Source organism: Myodes glareolus, chromosome 7 (genome assembly GCF_982192425.1).
Source record: "Myodes glareolus chromosome 7, mMyoGla1.1, whole genome shotgun sequence".
NCBI classification, from domain to species: Eukaryota; Metazoa; Chordata; class Mammalia; order Rodentia; family Cricetidae; genus Myodes; species Myodes glareolus.
The window spans coordinates 40,377,918-40,404,525 of NC_142032.1; the positions used below are offsets into that span (position 1 = coordinate 40,377,918).

Sequence of the window (26,608 nt, forward strand, 5' to 3'; positions counted from 1 at the left end):
AGGTTTTCCACGAAATGGGTGGGGGTGGTCGAGGAGGCGCAGCGACGAGCGTGACCGCCGTGATGAGTCACGTGAGCCGAGCCGAGGGTTCGGACGGAAAGAGTAGAACAACTTCTTCCGGGTCACTGTCGGTAGTCTCAACCTGGGGCGGGAACTTCTTTCCTCGTCTGTGTAACTCAAGCCTGCACCGGCTGTAGGTGCATGTGATTTGGTGATGAGTTCCCAGAAAGGCAACGTGGCTCGGTCCAGACCTCAGAAGCACCAGAATACGTTCACCTTCAAAAATGACAAGTTCGATAAGAGTGTTCAGACCAAGGTAGGCTTCTGCCTGTCGTACTGACTGCGATTCCAGGAAAAAGTCCTTGGAAGGGGAGAGAGGAAATGGGAAGAGTTGGCGAGGGCGAGCGTGGATTGCAGCCCAGTTAGTCTTGGCTGCAGTGCAATCCTGTCTAAAATTCTCTTCCCACGCCCTTTCTTTGACTTGGCTGCGGTCCGTGAATACGTCCTGTGGTCAGCACATTTCACTAGTGGCACTAAGATTGGTACCGATGGGGCGGTTGAGCCCGAGGATGCTCCCATCTGGTTCACGCCCCTGCCGCAGGAAACTGAAGATTACCACGCGAGTATTTCTTTGCACTCCTCTATGCCTGTGCAGCGACGGGTTTTTCGAAAACTTCAAGCCCGTAGGTTTGTAAGGAGTACAGTACGGTCTTGGCATCACTGTCCTCAGCCACAACGTGTTCTTTCAGTTTTTGTTCAGATTGTTAGAGCAAACTGTTTGGCTTGTGTAAAAATGTTTGCTTGCTGTTTGGACAGTAACTTAACTTAGCAGGACTCGTGTAAACGGGGAGATTTCAGGCTTGAGGTATGTATGACTAGTGATTTTCTATGGATAGGTACTCCCGTGCCTATAATAGTCGGCTTTAGACATCCTGGAGGACAGCTTTATATTAGATAACAATATTTACATGAGCAAGAGTTCAAATTCCTAAGTTTGTTTCTGGAGTAATTGAGTAATTTCTCTTTAGCCTCAAGTGAGAAATCTGGTGGGATTATTTTGAAGCTAACAAAATAAAGACCTAAGTAGTATGGAACGTAGCAGGTGGTCAGCAGGTGATTAATTTTAAAACATGAAGAAAGCAATCTTTTTGTAGCAACGTGTACTCTCTCTTTTTTTTGATTCTCAGATGTTTAATAAGCATCTCTCATGTGCAGGGCTCTATACCCACGGTGGGGGGGGGGGCAGTGCTCAGAAACATTGATGCTGTCTTTGTGGAGCTTGTGGTTCTCTGAGTGATCCAGACAGTAATTAAGCAGATTGATCTGTGATTACAATTTTTAATGTAAGTGGCTAAAGGGAAAGGCAGTCCAGTGAAGAAGAGTAAAGAAGGATTTTTCAGTTAGGCCCTCAGAGCACGTTAGGCCAGCAGGCACTGGGTCCGTCCATAAACCTACCACCTACTTTCCCCATATTTTAGAAGAAGTTATGGAGTAGACATTGGGAAAGAAAAATAAATTAATCCACAGTTTGGCCCATACAGCTGTGGGAGTAGTGGTGCGTAATTTCCTCCCACTGACCCTGTAGCCAGCAGACAATCTGTAGAGAGCGTTGAAAGGAAGACTATACTGGACTAGAATAGAACTGCGAGATATGCTAATCGGTCCTTTCCCGTGAGGAAGGAAGCTGGGAGCCCAGGTTGTCTCAGCCCTCTATTATAGAGACAGTTTTTAGATTCAAGACTGGCCAGATGAAAATGGAGTGTTAGGAACCTTCCCTCTACTCCCACACCACCTCTTCTTGTTTTTAATCTTTTGAGACAGAGTCTCAGTCTGTAGACCAGGCAGGCAGGACTTGAACTTGCAGTAACTCTCCTGCCTCCGTTTCCTGAGGTGTGTGCCACCATGCCTAGCCATGCTACACGCTTACTAGGATGTTTATCTAGGCAAATATCCGCTTTCGTATTTGAATATGTTCTAGGAGAGAATAGAAGCTTGCTCTAGTCTTCCAGTGGCAAAGAGGTCAGCATCCCAAGGACCTTTCGGTTCGGTATGAGGATTTTCTAGCAGTAAAGCGGTGTGTACCAGGCTTTGTAACCCCCCATTTTCTGGGCTGATTTAAGAGAGGCCAGTTTTTATGGTCACTGATCAGCGATGCCGTCAGGCTACTCACAGGTTTGGACAAGGCGGAGATCAAAAGAGGTTTAAGTCTCACTAAATTGACTACATCATTGATTGTGTCTAGATATCTTTGTTTCCTTTTCTGGAAGGAGATGGTGTGCAGCGAGAATAACACTGGTGTTGTGGAACACTGTCTTCCGGGAGTGGCATGGTCAGTGACCTCTTGAACCTTTGGCACCTGTGATTACCCGTGAGACACCTGCAAGGGATTGGGCCCATTAATGGTCTATCGTGAAGTGGGGAGGGACTTAGGAGGCATCGCCTCTCCCTGAGTGTATGTAAGCTGTCCGTGGTTGGTTACTAGATGCTGAGGGGTAGCATCTTCATGGGGTAGCCACATACCAGTTGTCCTTGTTCTTGTAAATAGCCCGTTTTTGTGAGACCGTAATTAAAATTAAACTCATTGGTTCACTGAGCTTGGCTCGGGAAGAATTGTTTCTTTGGCCTGCTGTTGGTGTCCTGTTTTTTTATCTCCGCAGATAAAGGCAAGTTTAGCGGAAGAGAGACCTCACACTGGTTCTGTCATTTTCACTCTAGTATACTAGGTTAGTACTGTGTCTGCTCTTAACTGTCCAGATGTTAAGAGCGGATCACTAAAAAAATGTCTTAAGAAATAGAAATACAAAAGTCAGGCATGGTGACTTTTTTTAGACTGCACTGAGATATATGAGAAGGTGCGAGGAAATGGATGAATGGAGAGTTGCAGAGATTTGGGGACTGTTTAGATTGTTTTCTTTTAACTAAAAGAATGGAAAGACTATGGATCAGTGAATGAATGGAACTCTTGAGCAGAACTGTGCAAATCAGACACCAGATCTTTCCCAGATGATGGTAGGGAGGGGTTGTGAAGAATTGCTAATGCCACTAGGTGTGGTGACACACGCCTTTAATCCCAGCACTCGTGTGTGGCAGAGGCAGGCAGATCTCTGAGTTTGCCTGATCTATATGCTGAGTTCTAGGACAGCCAAGAATATGTAGAGAGACCCTGCCTCAAAAAAAAAAAAAATTAGAAAGAAAAGGGAGAGGAGGGCACACACACAGAGAGTATGAGCTAAGCATAATTATATGGTAATCTATGTGGATTTGAAGTTGCTCAGAGCCTAAGAAAAGAAGTGTATGCTTTTGAAAACCATGGTAACAAGTTTATAGAGCATAAAGATTACTTTTCTCGGGTCAAGTGTGGCCACTGTTAACAGTTGTATGTATGTTGTAGATATCTATATGTGATATAGCATACGTGTAATAAAGTACAATTTACTTTTTTTAAAAAAATGTTCTTTCAGGGCAATCTGTTTACTAGCCTAGAACCACTGGCTACTCTAGACTATTTTGCCTCAACTTCTCTATTACTGAAATCACAGGCCTGGGTCACTACACTCAGCTAAGTTTATGGTTTTTAGTCATTAGAAAATGTTGTATAATACAAATATAGAGTAACTTGCTTAACCAGTTTCCTGTGAGTAAATGCTGAGTTCTTCACAGTTATTTAATGTGTATAAAAAACAAAGAAACAAAAAGCTAAAACTAGGAGTGGTGGTCCATACCTTTACCCCAGCACTCCGGAGACTAGGGCAAGAAGACTGTGACTTTAACGCCAGCCTGAACCACATAACGAGACCACACTTAGTGTCACCAAACATTGTGCTGGGTGCTGAGGGTTTGGGGTAAGAAGGGGCAATATATTACATTACTTTATATGAAGCTTAGGTGCTGGGAGAAGTGACTGAAATTAATTGAAAGCCTTTTAAATTTGTCAGCACCTGTGTCTCTAAGATTATTAAAGAGAAGTCAACAAGGGTCCAGAGTCTTTGCTGAAAGGAAGACTCCATAAAGATCTGATGAGTGGGTAGATGACTGAATGAAACGGGAAGAGCGTATGCCGTACTTTAAAAACTGCTGTTTGTTTTATGTGTATAATCGGCGTTGTTCTTGTTAGCATTCCCCAAAGTGTGTATTTTTAGGTCTCCAGTGCCATTTTATGGTCAAGTTGCTTTTTAAATGCTATGCACTGGATCTGACTTTGCGGTGGGGGCAAGTGAGGCAGGAGGATTGCCATGACTTCCAGGCTCTGCTGGACTATGTTGTGAGCACTAGATCATCCAGAGGTTTATGATAATATGCTGTGAAACACACAAACAAAACCCAAAAAGCACCAGGATATTTTGCAACTTGAACAGGTAATTGCTTGATCAAAACTTCGGTGGAAATGTTTGGTTTATAAAATGTCCAGTGAGCTGATTGATTATGAAAAACACCTTTAGAACCTGATTGTCATCTTGATGTGGAGATGAAAAATGGAAGTCTGTAGCTCTACTGTCTGGCTAATTTTGGATATATATTTGTACTAATAATGGCTGGTAGTTATATACTTTAGTGTGTTATATGTTATGCCTTCTTGCTACACATTATCTAATCTTCAGAATGACTCTGGGATAAATGCTATAATTATTCCATTTTACATACTGGGAAATTAGGGCTTAGGAGAGTGAATGGTGTCCCCAAAGTTACATAATTAGCATGTGACTGTCCATTAATTAGAGAGCTGTATGATGAGACTCAGGACAAGTCATCGCTAAACTCCTTTTCGAATGTGGAGCTTCCCCTTCAGTCCTGGGGATTCTTATCTCCTCAGCTCTGTTTTTATTTTAAATTTTGAGACAAAGTTTCCCAGATATAGCCAAGCGATATATAAGCGTGAACTTTGGCTCTTTCTCTCAGCCTGCTATGTAACCTGGATTACAGACCTGTGCCACCAGGACTAGCTTTCTTTTGTGTTTTTGTTTATACGAGAAGCAGTGTGACCCCAAGATTGGCCTCTGAGCAGAGGTGCAAGAGCCCTTTTGTCATGGCCTGTGGCAGGCTAAGGTGTGCTTTGTCTCCCAGAGGGTCACAGGCAGCGAGGGTGAGAGATGGTGGGGATTTGAAAAGATGGGACCACCAGGCCAGTGCTGTGCTTAGGAGAAGTCAGTGTTGATTTCCCAGTGACTTCTCTGCTTCTTAACTTTGACCTCTGCTATAATCCGAAGGCCCTGAGCTTGTGTGCGACTTGTTTCCGCTGGCTCCACCTTCATCACTGGGAAATCGGCACATTTGGGTTCATTTGGTACACATCCAAAGAGCATGTGGTCCTCCAACCTTAATAGGCCTTCCTCTTTCTTCTGGTGTCAGTTAGTAGAGACGGTGCTGAAATAAGCATTTCTTAAATTTCTTTCCTTGCCGACCTTCAGGGAGCACGGACCTCTCAAGTGAAGATATTTTTGCCCCACATCTTCACCTCTCTCCCATTTGCCTCGTTAGTCAGTTCCTCCTCAGTCAAAAGTCTAGCTTTAGAAAAATACATACGGTTGGACTAGCGTCCCTCCAGGGGCACCAGCCTCCTACTTCCAGCTCTTCACCCGTGCCTGGCTTACTCTCATCATACTTAGTAATCACTTGATCACTGGGTCCCCCGGGTAAGCTTCCAGCATCTGAGCCCACCCTTAGCAGTCTGCTCTCAGGGTCAGAGTCTAGCCTTTACCGTGGCTGCTAACTGCTCTACTCAGAAACTTTTTTTTTTTTTCCTGAGGCAGGGACTTTGTCATGGAATTCATTACTTAGCCATAGATTTCAGAGATCCACCTGCCTTTGTCACCCAAGTGCTGGGACTAAAGGTGTGCCCTAACACGCCTGGCTTACTTAGAAACTTTAAAAAAAAAAAAAAGTGACTGCCATTTATTTACATGCTTCCTTTTCCGTCAAATACAGATTGTTGTTGTCGTCTGTCTCAGTGGCTGTGTTCTTATCGCTCAGTCCATCACTTCTGACTGTACTTCACATCCTCACATCTCTCCTTGCCAGTCTAAGTTAGGCTATATCTCTGCTCCTTTGTCCTTTTTCTCCCTGTGCACCTCCCTTGACAGCCTCCTAAACCCTTCTCCAGTCCAGCTTCCTTTTCCCACCACTACGTCTACCAAACTCCCCGTGTCCGTCCCTGTGTATTGTACTTCCTTATTACAAAGAATAAATGTCTGTCTCTCCCAGTTCTACATTGATTTCTGTTGCTGTGATAAAATGCTCTGACCAAAAGCAATCTGTGGGCAGGGCAGGGCAGTGCACACCTTTAATCCCAGCACTCGGGAGGTAGAGGCAGGCAGATCTCTGTGAGTTTGAGGTTAGACTGGTCAATAGAGTGAATTCCAGGGCAGCCAGGCTACACAGATAAGCCCTGTCTCAACAACAACAACAACAACAAGCAATTTAGGGACCAAAGGATTTATTTGGCTTCCAGGTCAGAGTTCATCATTGGAAGAAGTCAGGGCATGCACTGAACTAGGAACTTGAATCCGAAACCATGAAGGAATGCTGCTTTCTGGCTTGCTCACACACTCAATGCTTGGCTAATAGCTTTCTTCTACAACACAGGACTCCTTGCCCAAGGACTGGTACCAGTCACAGTGGATGAGGCTCACCGACATCTATTAACAATCACGTCAACCCCCAACAGACATGTTCACAGACCAGTCTGCGTTTGGTAATAATAATTTCTCATATGAGACTACCTCCTCAGGTGACCTAAGTAACAGTTTAAATTAAGCAGGACATTCCCTAAGGCCAGTCCCCTCCTTTTGTACCTTAAGTCATTTACCCTCTCTTGCCTGTCTAGCAGCTTGAAGGCACAAGACTCCTTAATTACCCATTCACCCTTAATAGTTTCACCCAATAATAGTTTCTCTGTTACTAATGGATTATTATAGATTCTTTAAAGATCTCCCTGAGAGAGGCTGGAGATATGGCAGTTTGAAGAGTGCTTGCCTAGCATAAAGTCCTAGGTTTGGTCTCCAGCACCACATGAATAGTGTCGTGGCATGTATCAGTTATTCCAGCACTTGGGAGGCACAGGCAGAAGGATCTGAAGTTTAGGCTCATCCTTGACTGTCTAGGCTAGCTGGCAAAAACTACACTTGACTGGATCATTGGTCTTTGTGAAATTGTTGGTAAAAATAGTCATTTGGGTGCCAGTGAAATAGTTCAGTGGGTGTTTGCTGTACAAATCCCATGACCTGAATTCAGTTCCTGGAATGCATGGTGGAAGGGAAGAAGCAGCTCTCTAGAGTTGTTTTCTGACCTCTACATGTGCTTCTTGGAATGAGTGTGCCCACATTGGCACACTGTCATACACACAAAACGGTAATAAATGCCAAGCAAGTCTGTGTACTCCACATAGGTCAGTAGAGGTTCATCAGTAGTAAAGAAACGCCAGTCTGAGGATGTTGGTAATGGAATGGGCGTGCATTGTGGGGTAGTGGGTAAGTGAGAGGGCTCTGTGCCTCCTAGTTTTGCTGTGAACCCAAGACTGTACTCACATAAGAAGCCTGTTTACAAAAAGTGGCCGTGTCCAGTCCTCAGGTTTATCACCCAGCAGTAACTACCTCCTAGACAGTCTCAAAACCATTCTTCGCCGCCTTTGGCCCAGAACTTAAAGTGCATCTTTGTGTGTGTGATTCCGGGGCCTCAGCCTCCTGCTCAGCCTTTCTGCTGAGCTGCAGGATTAAGTTTCTCGTGACCTGCTTGACCCCTGGTTTTGAGTGAAGCAGTGGCAGCAAAGAAAGGACTGCTTTTGTCCCCTCTAGTGTTTCTGCCCAGCAGTGCTCTCTAGGTTCATTAATGCCTCCACCATTGTGCAGTTCCTAAAACCCAAACTGGAAGAATTATCTTTAACTCAGGCTTGTTCTAATGTCCTGTGTTTCAGTTGACAACAAAACTGAACTCTTTAATTTTCATAATTTCCAACTTCATACTTTTTTATTTATAGCCTACCTTAGGATACAATAGACAGAAAAACAAGGGTGGGTGTGTTTTCCTGTGCACTGGTATGCTTGTAGTGAGGGCATGTGTATAGAGTATCTTCATCTGTCATTCCTTGCAAGCATTATTTTTTAAAATTTATTTACTTACTTTTACTTTATGAGCTTTAGTGTTTTGCCTGTGTGTATGTCTATTCTGTGTAAGGGTGTCAGATCTTGGAGTTACAGACAGCTCTGAGCTGCCATGTGGGTGCTGGGAATTAAACCCGAGTCCTTTGGAAGAGCAGCCAGTGCTCTTAACCGCTGAGCCATCTCTTCAGTTCCCATATATTTTTAAAAGTGTTTCTTACGGGGCCTAAAGCATTTTGTTTAGACTTGTTGCCCAGCCTCGGGAATCCCCAGTGATGGTTAACAGGCACACTCTGCCTCACCTGGATTTCACATGGCCTTGAGGATCAGAATTCAGTTTCTAAATGTTCAGTGACTGAGCCATCTTCCAGATCAGGATTTTTTTTTTGTCCTCAATACCAAGGCAATGAACATGTCCACAGATGATAGTAAATATCATATATTTGACTATGCTAAGTGCCTTGACAAAAATAGCACCATTACAATTCAGAAATAAAAGGGGAAAAAAGGAATAACTGATAAATTATAATCCTGAGAGAAAGATCTTGGGGTTTATTGAAGGGTTAAGAAATTGAGTAGAGCCAGGTGGAAGAATCTGTGCTGTGTTAGTTGCTTTTGCATTGTTGTGACAAAATTACCTGACAGAAACCCTTGATGGAATGAAGGATTCTCTTGGACTCTGCTTCACTGGGACTTCATTACACTGTGACAGGGAAGTAATGACCAGAACAGCTTGGTTCATGACAGCTGGAGTGTGTGGTGGGGCTCCTTGCATGAGGGTAGACCAGGAGCAGAGAGAGTAGCCAGAACCAAGTGTGGTGGTTTGAATAGGAATGGCCTTCATAGACTCATTCACGTGTTTGGATGCTTGGTCATAGGGAGTGGTACCATTAGGAGGTGTAGCTTTATTGGAGTAGGTGTGGCCTTGGTGAAGGAAGTTTGTCACTGGGGGTGGGCTTTGAGGTCTCAAATGCTCAAGCTAGGTCTAGTGTGACCATCTCTTCCCACAACTTGTGGGTCAAGATGTAGAACTCTCAACTATCCCTCCAGAATGACGTCTGCCTGCATGCTACCTTTGATTATAATGGATTAAACCTCTCAAACCATAAGCCTTCCCCAATTAAATGTTTTCCTTTATAAGAGTTGTGGTAGTCATGGTTTCTTTTCACATCTATAGAAACCTTAAGTAAGATACCAGGGAAGACTTTAACTTTGAAGCTCTCACTGCTAATGATTGCTTCACCATAGTCATATCTTATGGCTATCTCCACAGCCTTCAAAACAGTGCCACAGGCTTGAGACCAAACATACAGCGTTAGTCTGTGGGGACGTTTCAGATTCAAATCGTAAATGGCGAGGATGAGTTCTAGGTCAAGGAATGGAATGTGTTTCAGGTATGTCCAGACCACAAGGTCTCATGTGGACAAGGAGATCGGTGAATGTGGCCCAACACAAAGTTGCAAACTTATTTGAAACATAATTCATTTTTTGTCTGATTTGTGTGTGTGTGTGTGACTCAATTGTGTGGCTCCAGACCATGAAGTTTGTAGGTGACATCATGTTAAGGTTTTGACACTCCTTTTAGATTAATCTGAAAATGAAGCCAAATTAAAAGGATCAGCTAAGATTATTACTCCACGCAGTCTTTTGAATACAGGACTTTCTTATTATCTTTGAGGAAGAATTCCTGACTCAGAAATACTCAAGTAAATGACTAAAGGTCAAAGAGTTTGCAAAAGAGTTTATTCCTAGTTCAAAACAAGAATACCAGCAGATATTTATGCTTATTGCCAGAGTGAAGGCGGGCCATGAACTCTCATGGTCTTGGTGGACTCATCTGTACTGTAAGTGCTTGGTAGGGTTGTGAAGATGCCCATCTCAAACCTGACCTGGTCTTCAGCTTTCGTAAATGGTATTCCAGTCCTTCATCTTACTAAGATGTTTGCCATGGCCATTTGCTTCTCACTCAGCTATGCTTTTTCTGGCTCATCCTGCTTGGAATAGTTCTCCTTCCCTGTCACATGTATTGCCCTCACCATGCATATGATGCATGTCTTATTGGTTACTAGTGTGCATTTCTTCTTTTTTGTTTCTCACACATATATACAAATGCTACCTATTGCCCACTGATGGAGGGTCCAGCATTTAGAAAAAAACAGCTCATTGTGTATATATGTACTGGTCTATGTGAATCCACTTTTGTGTTGAGCCTCTGTTGTGTGCTAAACACTAATAATGAGTAAGGTAAGTGTTCTCCATTCTAATCTCAGTCTAGTAACTAACATTGAAAGTAGAAAAATTACATGTGCAATGTTTTTTTACTTAATAAACTTCTATTGAAGTATAACATATATAGAAAAGTATATATATCATGAAGCAGTTTAGTGAATTTTTACCAATGATGTCATGTAACTTTTTAGAACCCATTTCTCCTGTTCAACATTAATCTCCTTTCTTGAATGTATCTCTTAAGGAAGTAGGAACTATTTTTTCATTGAACTTTGAGTCAGCTTGGAACATACCGTACAGAAACAGTGTTTAGGGATGTGGAACAGCATCCTGATGGATCTTCACTGTTCATGTGTACATTAGAACTTCCATCCTCCTTTGGCCAAAAGGAATGCGTGTGACTTGATTTTCCAGCAGAGGCCAATTTGTCCCTTTTTAAACCTGGACTTTCCCATAGCTTTGGAGATGAATACATAACAAAATCCTAACTCGTGATTTACCTATATCTTCAGGATGTAAAAGGATAATTCAAAAACCCTATCGTAGATAGTTCTTTAATATCTTATCAAGTTTCTCTAGTTGGAACAGTTAGGTTCACACTGTAAGTTTAATATTCAGTTAAATACTTAACTGAATAAGTTAAGTATTCAGTTTTTTGGGGGAAAAAGTTGTATGGTATATTTTTTGTTGTTTTATTTGGATAGAGTCATATGGTGTTAACCGGAAGAACTCTTGTAGATGATGGAACTGTTTGTGTATTTAAAGTTATGGTTCATCATTGGAATTCTATTATACCTTTATATAACTCTTACCCAGTTCTGAAGGTCATTTCATATTGTAGGTCATTTACAACATCTTGGGTCTGAAATTCCAAGCTAAGCTAGGGATTACTTTAAATGTTTGTTGTTCTGTGAAGATTTATATGTTATTAAATACTCAGCTCTTTCCTACCAGGTGGCTGATTTGTTTGTCTTGAGATTACTCATGTCACTGAAGTCATCAATTTGAGTAATATAATTGGCATCAAGGTATATACTTGAGTAGTGAATGTTGAGTATGCCATCATGTGCCTCTGTCACCGGGTTCTGCAGTAATATGATCTCAAGTTTCTTATAAACTGGATGACATGATGGCACTGATTTTTTTTTTAAGTTATAAGAGCCATATGGGGTAAGTTATCATCAGTTATCTGTGTAAAAGAGAACATTGTGGTTGTTTTTATGTATGGAATGTATGGGCAGTTATTTGATCCTCATATGGTCAGCTGTTCCCTAGGATGTTTAAACAAAGTCGTGGCTTACTGTGGTTTCTAACTCTAATTTAAGGTTTCCCTAGGGATATGTTTATTAAGGCTTGCTTTTTGCTGTCCAGAAAAAAAAATTATTGATGTTTCTAATTCAAAATGGTTGACTGAAAACACCCCTCCCCACCAACTCAAATTTCAGTGGAAACTGTGACCTTTGGCAATTGAAAAAGATGCTTCTAGCGAAGACCATTATGTAGAGTTCCACATGGACAGGAACTGTCATGAAGCCTGAGGCGATTGTCCTCTGACTGGGGAGAACTGAGGAGGAGCAGGACGCTGGAAAACTGAACTGTGCTTGACTGAGACTCCTCACAGAGGTGGTGGTTTTTGACAAAGGTTACATCATTTATAAAAAGTGAACAAGTGCTTTTATATAGTTTAAATGTGGAGACCTTTATAATACATATCCTAAGCAGATAAGCAAATATAAAATCTTGTCTTTATAATAAAAAATTAAGAAAACTTTTAAGGCATAAAGTAGATAGACAACTCCTAAATTTACAACTTTGTGATGTAATATGGTTGGAAGTCAAGATTTTTCTAGTCAGATTTCAGAATAATGCCAAGACAAAGTCAGAAGAACAGCTTTCTAATGTGGGAGAATGCCACGGAAGAGAGCTGTGGGTACGTGGGAGCCTGTACCTGGAAGCAGCATGAATCCTGTACAAAGTAAAACTAAGCTTTGACCTCTTGATCAAAGGCAGGGATTATAAAATGTGCATTCTCTTCCAGGGCAGTAGTGATGCTCAGGTCTGTTTCATCTGTGCGGCACTGCCCAGCAGATGTGTCTGTAGTGCAGCAGGGCATCCTTGCCAGCGCCATCCAGTGTGCTCACCATGTGTACCTTCTGAGGACTTGAACTTTAACTTCAGTTCATTTAACGTCGCTGCCTGCAGTTGGTGGCGACTGTATTGCATAGTGCAGATCTAGACTTGCATACATAGGTTGGGCAGATTACTCGTCAGCTCTAAGCATTTTAGGAAAACTCCAGCTGCGAGTTGCACAGATGAGGACTTTATGTCCTGTGCCCAGGTAAAGGAGCTATGCAGGACTCTACAAGAGAAGGTGTGTTTCATATTGTCAATGACTAAAAACTTCTTAAACTCCCCCAAACAGAGACAGACTTCTAGAAGTCAAACACCCGCATGCTGGTTGCAGAAGTTTAACCTCCTACTAGGATAGCTGTATGACAGGTATGGACAGGCCTGAAAAATGACTGCGTTTGTGATTTGGGGATTACACTGATAGATTGTTTAAAATGTAGAAGTCCAAAGTAATGAAAGTGAGATGGAACCCAAGATGTGAAGGACCTCACTGAGTGGCTGGTGTGTGCAAAGAACTAACCCCAGAAGGCAGAGATAGTGAGAACGAAGTTTTCCTCCATGACAGACAAATGCCTCGAAAGACTTCAGATGAAAGAATCTGTCAAAAGTTTACAAGAATATTGTGGCGAAGAAGATATCATTGGAGTGAGGTGTTGAGCTCTTTATAAAAATTCCCGCCAGCTCACAGGGGTAGGGGTGAAGACTGCTAAGAAACACATAGAATCTGCTAGATTTCAAGGCTTTAGGTTTCTTAACATGGCCAGTGGATCAGTGTCTACAGAACTTTATATAAAGGGGTCTTTTTAATTTTGAATTCTTTGTAGTGCTGAGCTGTGACTTAGATGTCAGAGTTAAAGAAACACCCAGAAGCAAGGCATAATGATGTGTGTCTGAAATGTCAGAGGTTCAGGCAAGGGGATTGTGACTTCAAGGCCAGTTTTGTAAAAATATACAAGACCTTGTGTCAAAATGTGAAGTATGAGGCAGGTGCTGGTGGCACATGCCTTTAATCCCAGCACTTGGGAGGCAAAGACAGGCAGACTGTGAGTTTGAGGCCAACCTGGTCTGCAAAAGCTAGTTCCAGGACAGGTTCCAAAGCTACAGAGAAACCAAAAAAAAAAAAAAACCAAAAAACAAAGAAAACAACCAAAAAATCATGAAGTATAGTATTGGTGTTGTATTATGTCATACAAGAGAGCCAGAACTGGAAATAAAATATCTAGTTCCAGATTTCAGCTCACCCTAAAAGCTAAATAAATGGCGGCTGAAGATTGGATATGTTTTAGGGAAGTAGAAATGCCACAAAGAGGAAGCATCAATATTGCTAAGGCACTCCTTAGGTCTTACTGTCAGCTGTAGCTTTAGTCTATGATGACAGGTCGGGAGGAAGATAGGAACTGATTGGCTGGCTGGACAATAAGGACGCCATATAAGAAAAAAGAGTGAACATTTCACTGAAACTCTCTTTTTTATTATTTATCTGTGTATATGTATTTTATGTGTGTGCACATGTGTGAATATCAGAGGACATTACATGGAATCAGTTATCTCCATGGTGCATGTTTTTGAGCTCATACTCAGATTGTCAGACTTGGTAAGCAGGTACCTTTATCAGCTGAGCCTTCTTCTGGCCTGAGAGTAGCGGTTTTTTTTTTTCATTTTTAATATTATTTTATTTTTAACTTATGCACGTGTGTGTGTGTGTGTGTGTGTGTGTGTGTGCGCGCGCACCCATGTATATGAGTACAAGTGCCTGTGGAGGCCAGAAGAAAGTTTTAGGTTCCCCAGAACTCGAGTTATAGATGGTTGTGACCTATATGACATTGGTGCTAGGAATCAAACTTGGATCCTCAGCAAGAGCAGTATGCACTCTTAACATCTCTCCAGCTCCCCGAAGACTTCTCATAGTAAAAGTTTCTGGAATATTTGTTGTTGTTTTTAAATTAAATTGCTGAACTGAGGATTAGAAATAAACTTCAGCTGAGTTAGGACAGAGTTAAAATGCTGGGCTGGGGTTTTATCTCAGTAAGAGGGTGCTTACCTAGTATGCTTGAGATCGTGGGTATGAACTATAGCACTACAAGAAAGAAAACGTTGAATTGTAATGTTGTTCCTATATCCTAGCATTTATTTTTATTGATTCTTAGTTCCATGCATGTGCTTGTTTCTCTCTGTGGGTATGTGCACGTGTGTGATGGTGCCTGCTGAAGCCAGAGGGTCAGATGCCTTGGAGCTGGAGTTACAGGTGCTTGTGAGCAATCCAGTGAGAGTGCTGGAAACCGAGCTCAGGTTCTCTGCACAAACAGTATGTGCTCTTAATCATTGATCAGCTCTCCAGCCCCGGTCTTAGTATTTAAATCAGGAATTTATCCTGTCTTGTAGAACCAGCTTTCTGAGTCACCCCATTTGTCTTTATCATGTCACACGCCTTTCGGGAAAGACTGAAACATCATGGCTTCCAGGTTATCTTTCCTGGTTCTGTTTGTGTTTGAGTCTTACTTCTTGTTTTACTCTCTGTAGCGCTATAAGGAGTACTAGAGAGGAGCTGGTGTGGTCAGTGACGTCTGTGCATCTCTGTAGACTCTGTAAACCTTTTGAAGACTTCAGCTGAACAGTGGTCACAGAAAGCAGAAAATGCCTTTTCCATCCTATAATGCATTACAGATTTGTCGCAACAGCAGAGATGCTTTATTCCTGGAGAGCGGAGTGCCATATGAGATTGTAGATTTTTCAGTCCTGAAGGTTGTGAATTAGCCTGGATTTGTTGTCTAAACCCTCCCAAAAAGAGGTTGACCAGCCAGCCAACCTCTTGGTTTAAATGTCCTATTAACTCTTCAGACATTGCTTGCTCTTCAGATTGACTTCATATGCTTTGCTTTAGTTTCTCCAGTGGGATTTTTAAGCGCCGTTAGAGAAGAACTGGACATGATAATCTTTGGAATCTTTGAGGTACCATGTGCAGTGCCAGATACTATTAGTTTTGACTTTTTTGAACTGCCTCCATGAATAGAGATGGGCATGGTACCTGCTCTCTCTAATTCTAATCCATGACACATTTGTAGGTTGTTATGTTGGAAAGAGCCCTAAATTTAGAGCCACAAAATAAATAAATAAACCCAGCAGTCTGCTGGCGTGACTACTGAGTCACTCTTTATACAGCGCTACATGAGTTACACCAACTCTGGAAGTTAGAATAACATTAAATAGCAACACTGCTTTCTTTACTCCACTCATGGATGATTTGAGAAGACAAGGAAAAGGATTATAGAAACTGGAAATATAGAAAAACTCCAGGAATATAATGTTGCATTGCTCTAGTTATTTTAGATAATCTGCATCCTTCATTAAATCTACTTTTACTTCTTGGCTTTATTCATTTCCTCAAAAATATCTTTGTACTGTTTTTCTCTCAACAAGAAAATGTTCTCAACTGAACATTAATTAGGAAAATCATATGTGAAAACTGAGCCTTAAACCAAATGAATCACAGAATAAACCTAGTTTTTCCCACTTGGGTGACTTAATATAAATGTGACCAGAATAAGGCAATTATCTTTGAAGATGCTGCTGGCTTCCAGGTAGTAATTGCTCATTTATTATTGCCCCCAAGTGTGTGACTTAATGCATAGATTTATATTTAAAGATAAGTCATTGGGTTTGTGGCTTGCTTGTTTGTTACTTACGTGAAAGAGTTAAATTCACACTTTCTTAATATATGCCATTAGTACGGAAGGGCTATTCTAGTCTGTTTAAAAGCTGTCCAACAGTAGTCACGAGTTTGTCTCTTTAAAGATCACTAACTTGGGGCATACCTTACTGGTTGGACAAGATCTCAGATTGTGACTAAGTTCTAATGAGTGGTTATAAAAACATGTGTGGTGCCTTGTGACACTTCCATGTTGCTGTTTGAGTTGGGCTCAATGCATTCTAGTTGAATTGTACACAGGTTAGTCCTTGTTGCTCACTGTTACTGACCCTCCATTGTTTAACTGTCCTGGGGGATTGATCTGTGAGCGACATGGTAAATGGGTGGAAACATCCTCCTCTTCTAGAATATTGCTTCCTGAAGATAATATTTTATTCTCTGAATTAACTTTTCTAACTGTAGAATTTTGTTTTGGTTCTTTAAACAAATAATTTACTGTATACCGCAAAGGTTACTGTAGGTTTGACCCTATTAGCAGATAGCTAGCATAGCAGTATACCAGTTTTAGGATCAAGTTATGGTATCTTACAAGTGGCAGTGTGTATGTGTAGCATGAATTCTAGTTGGTCTTAAATAATAATAAAAACCTAGAGTCAGATATAGGGGTTGATGCTGAAGATCAGAGAAGCATTGTGACCTGCACTAGAGAGATCTTTTACCTCCACCAGTGCTCAGAACGAAGGGGCGATCTTGTCCTCAGACTTCATCCCCACACTCAGACGCAGGGACGATCCTCAAACTGCGACTGTCTCCACCAAACCTCAGACTGCCTGAGTACCTGGTCCCTTCCACCTTATATTCTTCTTTCCCAGCCTTATCGCTCCTGTCTCCACCTACCTAGTGCTGGGATTAAAGGTGTGTGATCCCAAGTGCTGGGATCATCTTTGTGTGAGCTGTTTCTCTTTTCGACAGATCCAATCTTGTGTAGACCAGGGTGGCTTTGAACTAACAGAGATCTCTCTGCCTCTGCCTCCTGAGTCCTGGGACTAAAGGTGTAGGCCACCACTCTATGGCCTCTAGTGTTTTAGCTCTGTACTCTGACATCAGGCAAGCTTTATTTGTCAAAACACAAACAAAATATGACTACAGGTATGCTCTGCAAAACTGGGTGCAGTGTTTCTTATTATTTCATTCTTAATACATGGAAAACCTTGAAAACTATGGGGGACACTTTCCGTGTTTAACTTAACTCCATGTTCTAAGACTAAACTTATCTTTTTATGAGTTTATTCTCTGATGTTCCTGATTAATTTTGTGACCTCAAGTAAATCTCTTAATCCTCTGAGCGTCAGATTTCTCATCCTCAAAATGAGGATAATTAATGCCTACCCCAACCACAGGAATGTCGTAAAAGTAGCAAGGAGAATTTTTATAAAGGATTAGGCATGTGGTTTATGAATTTATGGTAGCAGTCTTTTGTATTCAATTTATTATTCTAGTGTTCTTTTGATAAAAATTAACAATGCTGGTTTCCTAGTTGCTGTGGTTTAAATGTGAAGTGTCCATGATAGGCTTGTGTGTTTGAACTCTTGGCCCCAGGTTTTGCTATTGGAACCTTATGGAACCTTTAGGAAATAGAGCCTCATTGAGCTCATCACTAGGGACGAGCCTCGAGGATTTCTGTATAACTCTACTAACACTTGTCCATCCTCTGCTTCTTGTCGGCCAAGTTGTGAGCTTACGACCCCTAGCTGACCCCTAGCTGCGCATTCCTGCAGACCCGGAGCTGCCTGCCTCCATACTTTCCCCTCGGGGATGGTCTGTAGTCCCTTGAGCCATGAGCAAAGTAAAATCTTCTTGTAGGATCACAAGAAAAGTACCCAGTGCAGCAGTTACCTGTCTAAATAACTACACTGAGATACCTGAGCAGTGTGCAGCAGTGTTTGCTGGAAGGCGAAGGATACTGATACTGTAGACCTGTGATCCCAGCTACTTGACAGAATGAGTAAGGAAGATTGTAAGATTCATGGCCTGCCTAGGTTGCAGAGTGAACTCAAGTCTGCTTAGTGAAGTCCTGCTTGAAGTAAAATGCAAAGGAGCTGATTGGTAATCTCAGAGTTGGAGCACTACTTAGCAGAGTCTAGGCTCAATTTCCAGTAGTGAAAAACTGTAGGGTGTAGCTGTCCAATCAAATGGCAGAGATTGGTTGAAAGGATTTAGCAATATGATGCAACTGTATAGTGTCTACAAGAGACTAGCTTGAGATTCAAACTTATAAATAGATTCAAAGTTAAAGGATGGAAATAATAGTCCAGGCAAATATTAACCAAGAGAAAGTGTAAGGGTGGTTTTTGCAAAAGTCAGACAGAATAGACTTTAAATTAAAAAAAATTACAAGACAAAAGACATTTCATTAATAACTGATATGACAAGATATAATAATTAAAAACTGTCGTGTACCTAATAATGGACCACTAAAACTGTATGAAGCAAAAATCTAGAGGCTTGATGGGAGAAGTAGCTTACCAACAAGTGATGCCTTTGCTGAAGACTTTGAATGAAGGGTCAAACTAGACAGCACACAAGCAGAAACAGAGGCCTTTGAAGACTTGGAAGCCCAGTCAGCCTGTGAACTTGTAAGGAATTCTCCAACAGCAGCAAAATACATCTTCTCAAGTCTTAATACAGTGGACAGAGTGATAGAAATCATACTGCTCAGTGTAACTTCTCTGACTCTAATGGATGGAGTAAGGAATTAGTAATAGAAGAAAAACTAAGAAATTAAACATATTCTTGTATCAAATATATCAACCAAATCACAAGGAAAAAGAGGAAAGTTTAGAGAAAATCAAAGCGACATAACATGGCAAGGATGCACTGAAGTAGCTCTCTGCCGGAAACGAAGTTAGAAAATCAGAAGTATCCCATGTCCGCAGTGCAGCTGGCTGGAACTAGACCACAGAAACCATACCAAAGCCACCGGGAGGAAGGAAATAGATTAGAGCAGAGATAAAATGAAAAGGGGGGAAAGATAGAAAAATCAATGAAACCAAAAGATTTTTGGGGTTATTTTTATGTGTTTAGCAACACATCCACACATGTAAGTAACCGTGAAATAATAATGAAATAATGAAAAAAGGCTATGATTTTGAAAAAGAACAAGGAGGCGTATATGAGAGGATATGGAGAAAGGAAAGGGGGAATAATAACCTCAAAAATTGCTAACATGTACACATAAACAAACTTAGGTAGATGGACTAACAACAAGAAGACTCAAATGACAATAACTAAAATTGAAAATTAGCAAATTCATGCCAATTCTGCCAAATTAGAAAGGATTATAAAATGATGCTTTCCACAGCTTGTGTGACGTTGGCAGGATCCTAGAGTGCAGAACTGCAGAGCAGGCTCACTTCAGAGCCTCTTACTGCCTTTGGTGGTTTAGATGAGAAAGGCCCTCACAGGCTCATATGGTTAACTGTTTGTTCCCTAGTTGGTGGACCTGTTTAGGAAGGATTAAGAGGTATGGCCTTCTTGAAAGAGGTGTGTCATTGGGAGTGGACCATGAGGGTTCAAAAGCCCGCACCATGCCCAGTCTCACTCTCTATTGCAACTTGTGGACCAGATATGAGCTCCCAGTTATTTCTCCATTACCATACCTGCCTTCCTGCTGCCACACCCCTTGCCATGATGATTATGGACTAACCGTTTGAAATTGTCAGCAAGCTTCCAATGAAATGCTTCTTTTTATGGTGTCTCATCACAGCAACAGAATAGTAACTAAGCATTGCTGGAGTCTGAAGGGTCCTGCTGTGTTAAAGTCAGAGCCTCTAACTGGTGGTGTTTGTTAATGAGGTGGTATGTAGCTGAAGGAAGTAAGTCACTAGGGGTTATAGCATGTCTTGTTTTTGTTCTCTGCTTCCTGTTCTCCATAAAGTGAGTATCCTCTATTACATGCTACTGCTTCATCATGGAGACAAACTCAACATAGCCGAGGACTATGGACTAAGCCAAGTCTTTCCCACTTTCAGTTGTTATTACCAGCACCTCATCAAGGCAATATGATGGCTATTATAAGTGTAAAAATCTCCAGGCAAAAGAAAATGATAGCAAATTTAATTAAACAGGATAAGAAAAGGATCAGATTGGTGAGAGTGATGGCTCAGTGGTTAAGAACTGCTCTGGCAGAAGACCCATGTTCAGTTCCCAACACTCTTGTCAAGTGGCTCAAAACTGCCTGAAACTCCGGCTCTAGGGATCTGACTCCTTCTTCTGGCCTCTGGATAATCCCCACTCTCATAGCATACATTTACACAGACACATGCGTGGACACATAAATAATAATAGAACCTAAGTAAATAAATAATAAAGGATTAAACATTAAAGTGGCACTCATTTCTACAATATAAATATAATTCAGCACTTGTACTACATGAACAGTTTATGAAAAATTCTATATGACCATTGGAACTGAAGTTATAAAACCAGTTGGCAAAATTCAGTACTCCAAACACTCAACAACTAGGTATAGAAGAGCTCCTTCAAAATAAAAAAACTACTTGTTGAAATCCCACAATAAGCAGCATACTTAGCTGTGAAAGTATAGCAAGGTTTTTTGTTTTTGTTGTTTTGTTATTTTGTTGTTGTTTTGTTTTGTTTGTTTGCTTGCTTACTTGTTGAGACAAAGTGCTCTCTGTGGTGTTGAGACAAAGTCTGACTATGTGTGAGGTTGGCCTTAACTGTCCATTTGCTGGCATTGCAGATCTGTACCAACACATCCAGCTTAAACCTGGCTCTTGAAAGTGTTTCTGCTTGTCTGCTTTTGTCAATTAGTGCTGGAAGTTGGAGCTAGGACAGTTATATAAGAAAAGGGACATAAAATGCACACAAATTAAAAAGAGGTTAAAAGTAACTCTATTAATAGCTTTATGACCTTGTGTATCAAGAATGTTCAAGGCTCCATCATTTAAACAAGTAAATGCATTCACCACAGTAGCGGGAAACCAGTCCACACACAAACATGGGTTATATGTCTGGCCACTAAAAATGAGTGCTCTGAAAATGGAATTAACTAATTTCTTTATAATAGTTTGGTGAAGAATGGAAACTGAGAATTAACTAAAGATACAAAAGATTCACAGTGAAAATTGTGAGCCATTTCTGGATTTAAATGTAATAGAAGGCATTGGATAAATGAAAAATACCTCATGTTCTTAGATTGAAAGATTTAATATTAAGATATCAGTGCTACTGAGGTTATCTACAAATTCAGTTCAGTCCAATTTTGAGTTCCAGGGGCTTCTGTACAGACATTGTAAAAGTCTAAAACTTACACAGAATCTCAAGGGATCCCAAATAACCAAAGGAGTATTGAAAAAGAACTAAGGAGAATTGACATTTCTTAATTTCATAAATGATGGCAAAGCTAATAAAAATAGTGTGTAGCATTAGCATAAAAACACGTGTATAGACTGGTGCTACAAAAATTGCCTATAAAAAGTTAGGTACTGCATCATGTATGATCCTAAAACTCTGCTTCTGATTCCATGTCCTAATCAGCTGCTTTTAGCAGTATTTGTTGACAGAGGTTTCTGTCCCACCCAGTCCCGCAGCCATTCAGTCCCAAAGAAACACACAGAGGCTTACATTATAAACTAGTTGGCCTGTTAGCTCAGGCTTCTTATTAACTAATTCGTACATCTCAAATTAGCCCATAATTCTTGTCTGTGTTAGCCACATTGCTTGGTATCAGTGAGGTATTCTCATCTTGTGTCCTCTGTTTTTGAGTGATGACTGCTGATTTGGGCAAGAAACTGTTCTTGCCTGAACTGCTTGACTGGACTTGCAGGACCACAGAAAAAATGAATGCTAAAGTTGCCTAAAGAAGGTAAGAGAGTCCTTTGGGGGTTCCTGCTTCATGGAAGAGTCTGCAGGACATAGAAGAAAGAGACTCACGAACTGCCAATATAGGTAGAACTGTCTTTGACATTTCCTGCCTCGTGGAAAAATCTGCTGGATACTATGGGCCAGTAGGCTGAAGATGGCTGTCCCAACTATACAGAAGAACTTTGGGTGATTGTCCAGGCAGTGAGATGTCTCTGCCAATTCTCGAGTTTTGCAGGTTGCTTACAGTGCACTTCCTGTTTACTATGGTAATATTATATCCTTCTGAAATCTTTGATAAGAGTTGAAGAATAGATACAGTTTTCCTTAGTTATGATAAAAGATAAAGTAGATATAAATGTTGTAACTGTAATTCTTGCTTGATACTTATTTTATTATATGTAATTTTCCTATGTTAAAGTTAGACTCTTCCTTTTCATTAGACAGAAAAGGGGAAATGGTGTGGAAAGTCCTTCTATACATGTGTTGCTTTTATTGGTTAATGAATAAAGCTGTTTCAGCCAGTGACTTGGCAGAATAGAGCTAGGTAGGAAAATTAAACTAAATTCTGGGAGAAAGGAGGCAAAATCAAGGAGAAGCCATGTAGCCCCACTGGAGATAGGTGCTAGATTCTAGACGGAACTTTATCCGGTAAACCACAGCCATGTGCTGATACACAGATTAATGGAGATGGGTTAGTTAGTTTAAGATGTAAGAGTTAGCTAGAAATGTGCTTAAACTATTGGCCAAACAGTATTGCAATTAATAAAATTTCTGAGTGATTATTTTGGGAGTCTGGGTGGCCAGGAAATGAGCAAGCATCCTCTGACAACAAGTATTGTTTATAATAGCTAAAACACAGGAGAGCCAAAAAGACTATAGAGGCATGACTGGATAAGCATAGTATATTAACATATATGTAGTGGAGCATTGTTAGCATTTTTAAGGACAAGAAGTTGGGGCATTCTGCATCTGTAACTCTTGAGGATACTGCTAAGTGAAATAAACCAGTTACAAAATGACAAAAGCTTATATTTCCATTTGCATGGAAATATAAAGTAATTAAAGAAATATAAAGCACTTATAGTAATACAATTAGTCTGAAAGAATGTTAGTTTGTGGGGTTGAGGGGAGGAAAGATTGAATCACTGTTTAATAACTTGCAGGATATAAAGAGTTTTGCAGATGTACAGTATTATTAAAACAGGAATTTAAAAAACTAGAGCTGGGCGGTGGTGGCGCATGCCTTTAATCCCAGCACTTGGGAGGCAGAGACAGGCCGATCTCTGTGAGTTCGAGGCCATCCTAGACAGGCTCGAAAATCTACAGAGAAACCTTATGTCGAAAAACCAAAAAACAAAACAAAAACCAATCTCTCTCGCTCTCTCTCTCTCTCTATATATATATATAGAGAGAGAGAGAGAGCGAGAGAGAGAGAGAGAAATATATATATATATTCCTCTGGTGCTGGGAATCTAAGGGAGCACCTTGCATACTAAGCAACCTTCTCTCTACCACTAAGCTAATGGTCCCCTGGTAAAGAAAACAAAGATGGAATGCGTAATGTAACAAACAAATACTTCCAAAGAATTCCAACAACTAGCCATTTCACCTTTTTTTCAAATTGTTTTTTACTTCTATTTGTGTGTGTGTGTGTGTGTGTGTTGTCTGTCTGTGAGTAGTATGTCAGTGCCCTGGGATATTTTCTGGAGCTGGAGTTACAGACAGTTGTGAGTCATGCAACATGGGTGCTTAGAACCAAACTTAAGGCCTGGAAAGAACAGCAAGAACGCTTAAATACACAGACACCTCTCTGATGTGGAAGGTGATGTATGCTGTGAATATGTTTTATTAATAAAGAAGCTGCTTTCAGCCAATGACTTAACAGAGTAAAGCCAGGCTGAAAGAGATTTATAGAGAAAGTAGGTGAAGTCAGGGAACAGTCATGTAGCCCCCACTGGAGACAGATGCCAGACACCAGAAGGAACTTTACTGGGTAAGTCACAGCCACGTGGCAATACACAGATTAATGGAGAAGGAGAAGGGTTGGTTTAGGATAAAAGAGCTAGCTAAAAATATGCTTAAGCTATTGGTCAAATAGTATTGCAAATAATAGTTTCTGAGTGACTATTTCAAGTCAGGGTAGTTGGGAAACAAACTAGTGACCTCTGCCAACACCTTTCCATTCTCAAGAATTAAAATAGTGGGACTTGAAATGAACTAGTAAAAGTCTGAATAAGAAAACTCTGGAGATTTTCATTCTTTCCATTAGGATCCAATTTAGGAGAGCATTCAACAAGTAGAAGAAAATACACCCCCCCCCCATGACAGGGATCAAACCTAAGGCCTTGAGAATGTAAGGCAAGCACTCTACCACCGAGCTACATTCCCAGCCAGAAAATAGTTTTTTAATAAAGAAAAAACAATGAGACACTAAACACAAGAACACAAAATGTTACTACCCCAAATGGGGAAATCTGCCTTAAAATGACTAGAACAGGATTACTTCGTGTTTGAAGATAATGTGTTTTCAATGGTTTCCAAGCTAACTTCACAACTGACTCCAGGACATTTTCAGCAAGAAAATAATCCAAGAAAAGCTGCTCTAAATAGAAACAAACATCTGTAGTTCTGGTTTCATAGTCACAAATCTTTTCTCATATTTCACTGTAAACGTCGACAGTGTCCATAGTTCCACTTGGGGATGCTCGGTCTTTTTTGAAAATAAGGTTTATCTTACAAGGAAGGGCCTCAAAGAATTGTCTGTTCAGGATCCCTGGCTGAGACTTCCGGGTTTAGTCATCAACTTCCTCTTTCTCAGGGTATTTATTCAAGGTCAACTGAAGGCACAGCTTCAGCATTAGCAGTGAGACTCCATTCTAACTAAGGGACAGAGTCAGACGTGGCCAACTTCACAGAAGGCCGCAGTTCTCCTGCAGAAACCCGTGATGCCTTCTATTCAAAGTCAAAGGCAGCCGCTATCTTAGCCATCACATCTGTTCTTTCTCTGTCCCAAATGCCATCTTTTAAAAGGCTCCTCCGTGGTTCCAGGAAACAAATTCCAGCTCACTTTTTTACTCCTTCACGGCCTTGGCCATGAATACTAAAGAAAAACAAAAATATCTGCCAAATGCCTGCCATACCGTGTGAATTTATTGCTATCCAATAAACTCTGATCTCCTAGAGTGCAAAGCATGTTTGTCTGTGTTCCTGACACAGCATGGTCATGGCACCTAACAATACAAGGTTCTAAAGCTGATCCTCATCACTTGAAACAAAACAAAACAAAGCAAAGCAAAGCAAAGCAAGTGAATAACAAAACACAGGAGGTAAAGAACTTGGAGAAAGGAAAACTCAATTACCAAGAGTTATCTGTTTCTCTCTGTAAAATATCTGTCATTTATATATGGCTGGAGAGGTGTCTGTGTGGTTAAGCGTTCTTGCTGTTCTTTCCAAGCCTCAAGTTTGGTTCTAAGCACCCATGTTACATGACTCACAACTTTATTAACCAATAAAAGCAACACATATACAGAAGGACATCCCACATCAAGTAACTTATCCAGTTAATCCTGAGAGGAGCAGACAGTCACGTTTCTCATTTTCACATTAATATGTGATGTGATGGCACACTTTCTGTAATACCAATATCTGGGAGAACAAGGCAGGACAGTCATTAAGTACTAGGCTCTGTAAGGAATACCAGGCTAGTCTGAACTGTATATACATCCCTGTCTTAAGCAAATAAACAAAAGCTAGCTTGAAAATTTGTACCTGTGTATATATGCATGTTGCATATATGTGATTGTGTGCATGTGCATGTGAGTACGTTGTTTTTAATTTATTAGATTTTTGAAAAAAATACCAATCCAAGTTCCCACTCTCATTCCCTCCATACACCCTCTCACCCCACCCCCATCTAATCCTCAGAGGGTAAGGCACATTACTTTGTGGAATGTTCAAGGCCCTCCCTACTATATTTAGGCTGAGCAAGGTATACATCCAAAGAGATTAGGATCCCAAAAGGCCAGTACATGCAGTAGAGATAAATCCTGGTGCCACTGCCAGTGGCCCCTCAGTCTGCTCCAGCCATGCATCTGTCAACCACATTCAGAGGGACTAGTTTGTTCCTATGATTGTTCCTTCCCAGTCCAGCTGGAGTTTGTGAGCTCCCATTAGCTCAGGTAAACTGTTTCAATGGGTATACTCTTCATGGTCTTGACCTCTTTGCTCATATTCTCATTCCTTCCACTCTTCAACTGGACTTTGGGAGCTCAGACCAGTGCTCTGATGTGGGTCTCTGCCTCTGTTTCCATCAGTTGCTGGATGAAGGTTCTATGATGATATTTAATATAATCATCAGTCTGATTCAGGGCAAGTCAAGATAGGGCTCCCTCTCCTCTTTTGCTTAAGGTCTTAGGCAGAGTCATCCTTGTGGATTCCTGGGAATTTCTCTAGAGTCTGGTTTCTGTTAACCCTGTCATGGCTTCCTCAATCAAGCTTTCCTTGCTCTCATCTCTGTCCTTCCTCCATCTTGACTGTACCATTCCCTCAATCCTCCCCTTCTCCTCTTCTCTTCCCTTACTCCCCTATGTCTCCCCCCTCCCATACTTTTGTCAGGCACTGCTTTCAT

The 26,608-nt window shown here is 41.1% G+C and overlaps 1 protein-coding gene across 1 annotated transcript in view; it reads left to right on the forward strand.

The window, feature by feature from the left end:
* The first annotated feature begins 12 nt into the window (after nucleotides 1-12).
* Nucleotides 13-26,608, forward strand: part of C7H9orf85 (chromosome 7 C9orf85 homolog) — a 57,573-nt gene continuing 30,977 nt past the window's right edge. Inside the window, exon 1 of the mRNA XM_048438701.3 lies at nucleotides 13-316. Coding sequence (XP_048294658.1) covers nucleotides 215-316 — 102 coding nt within the window. The 5' untranslated portion in view covers nucleotides 13-214. The remainder of the gene's footprint in view (nucleotides 317-26,608) is intronic.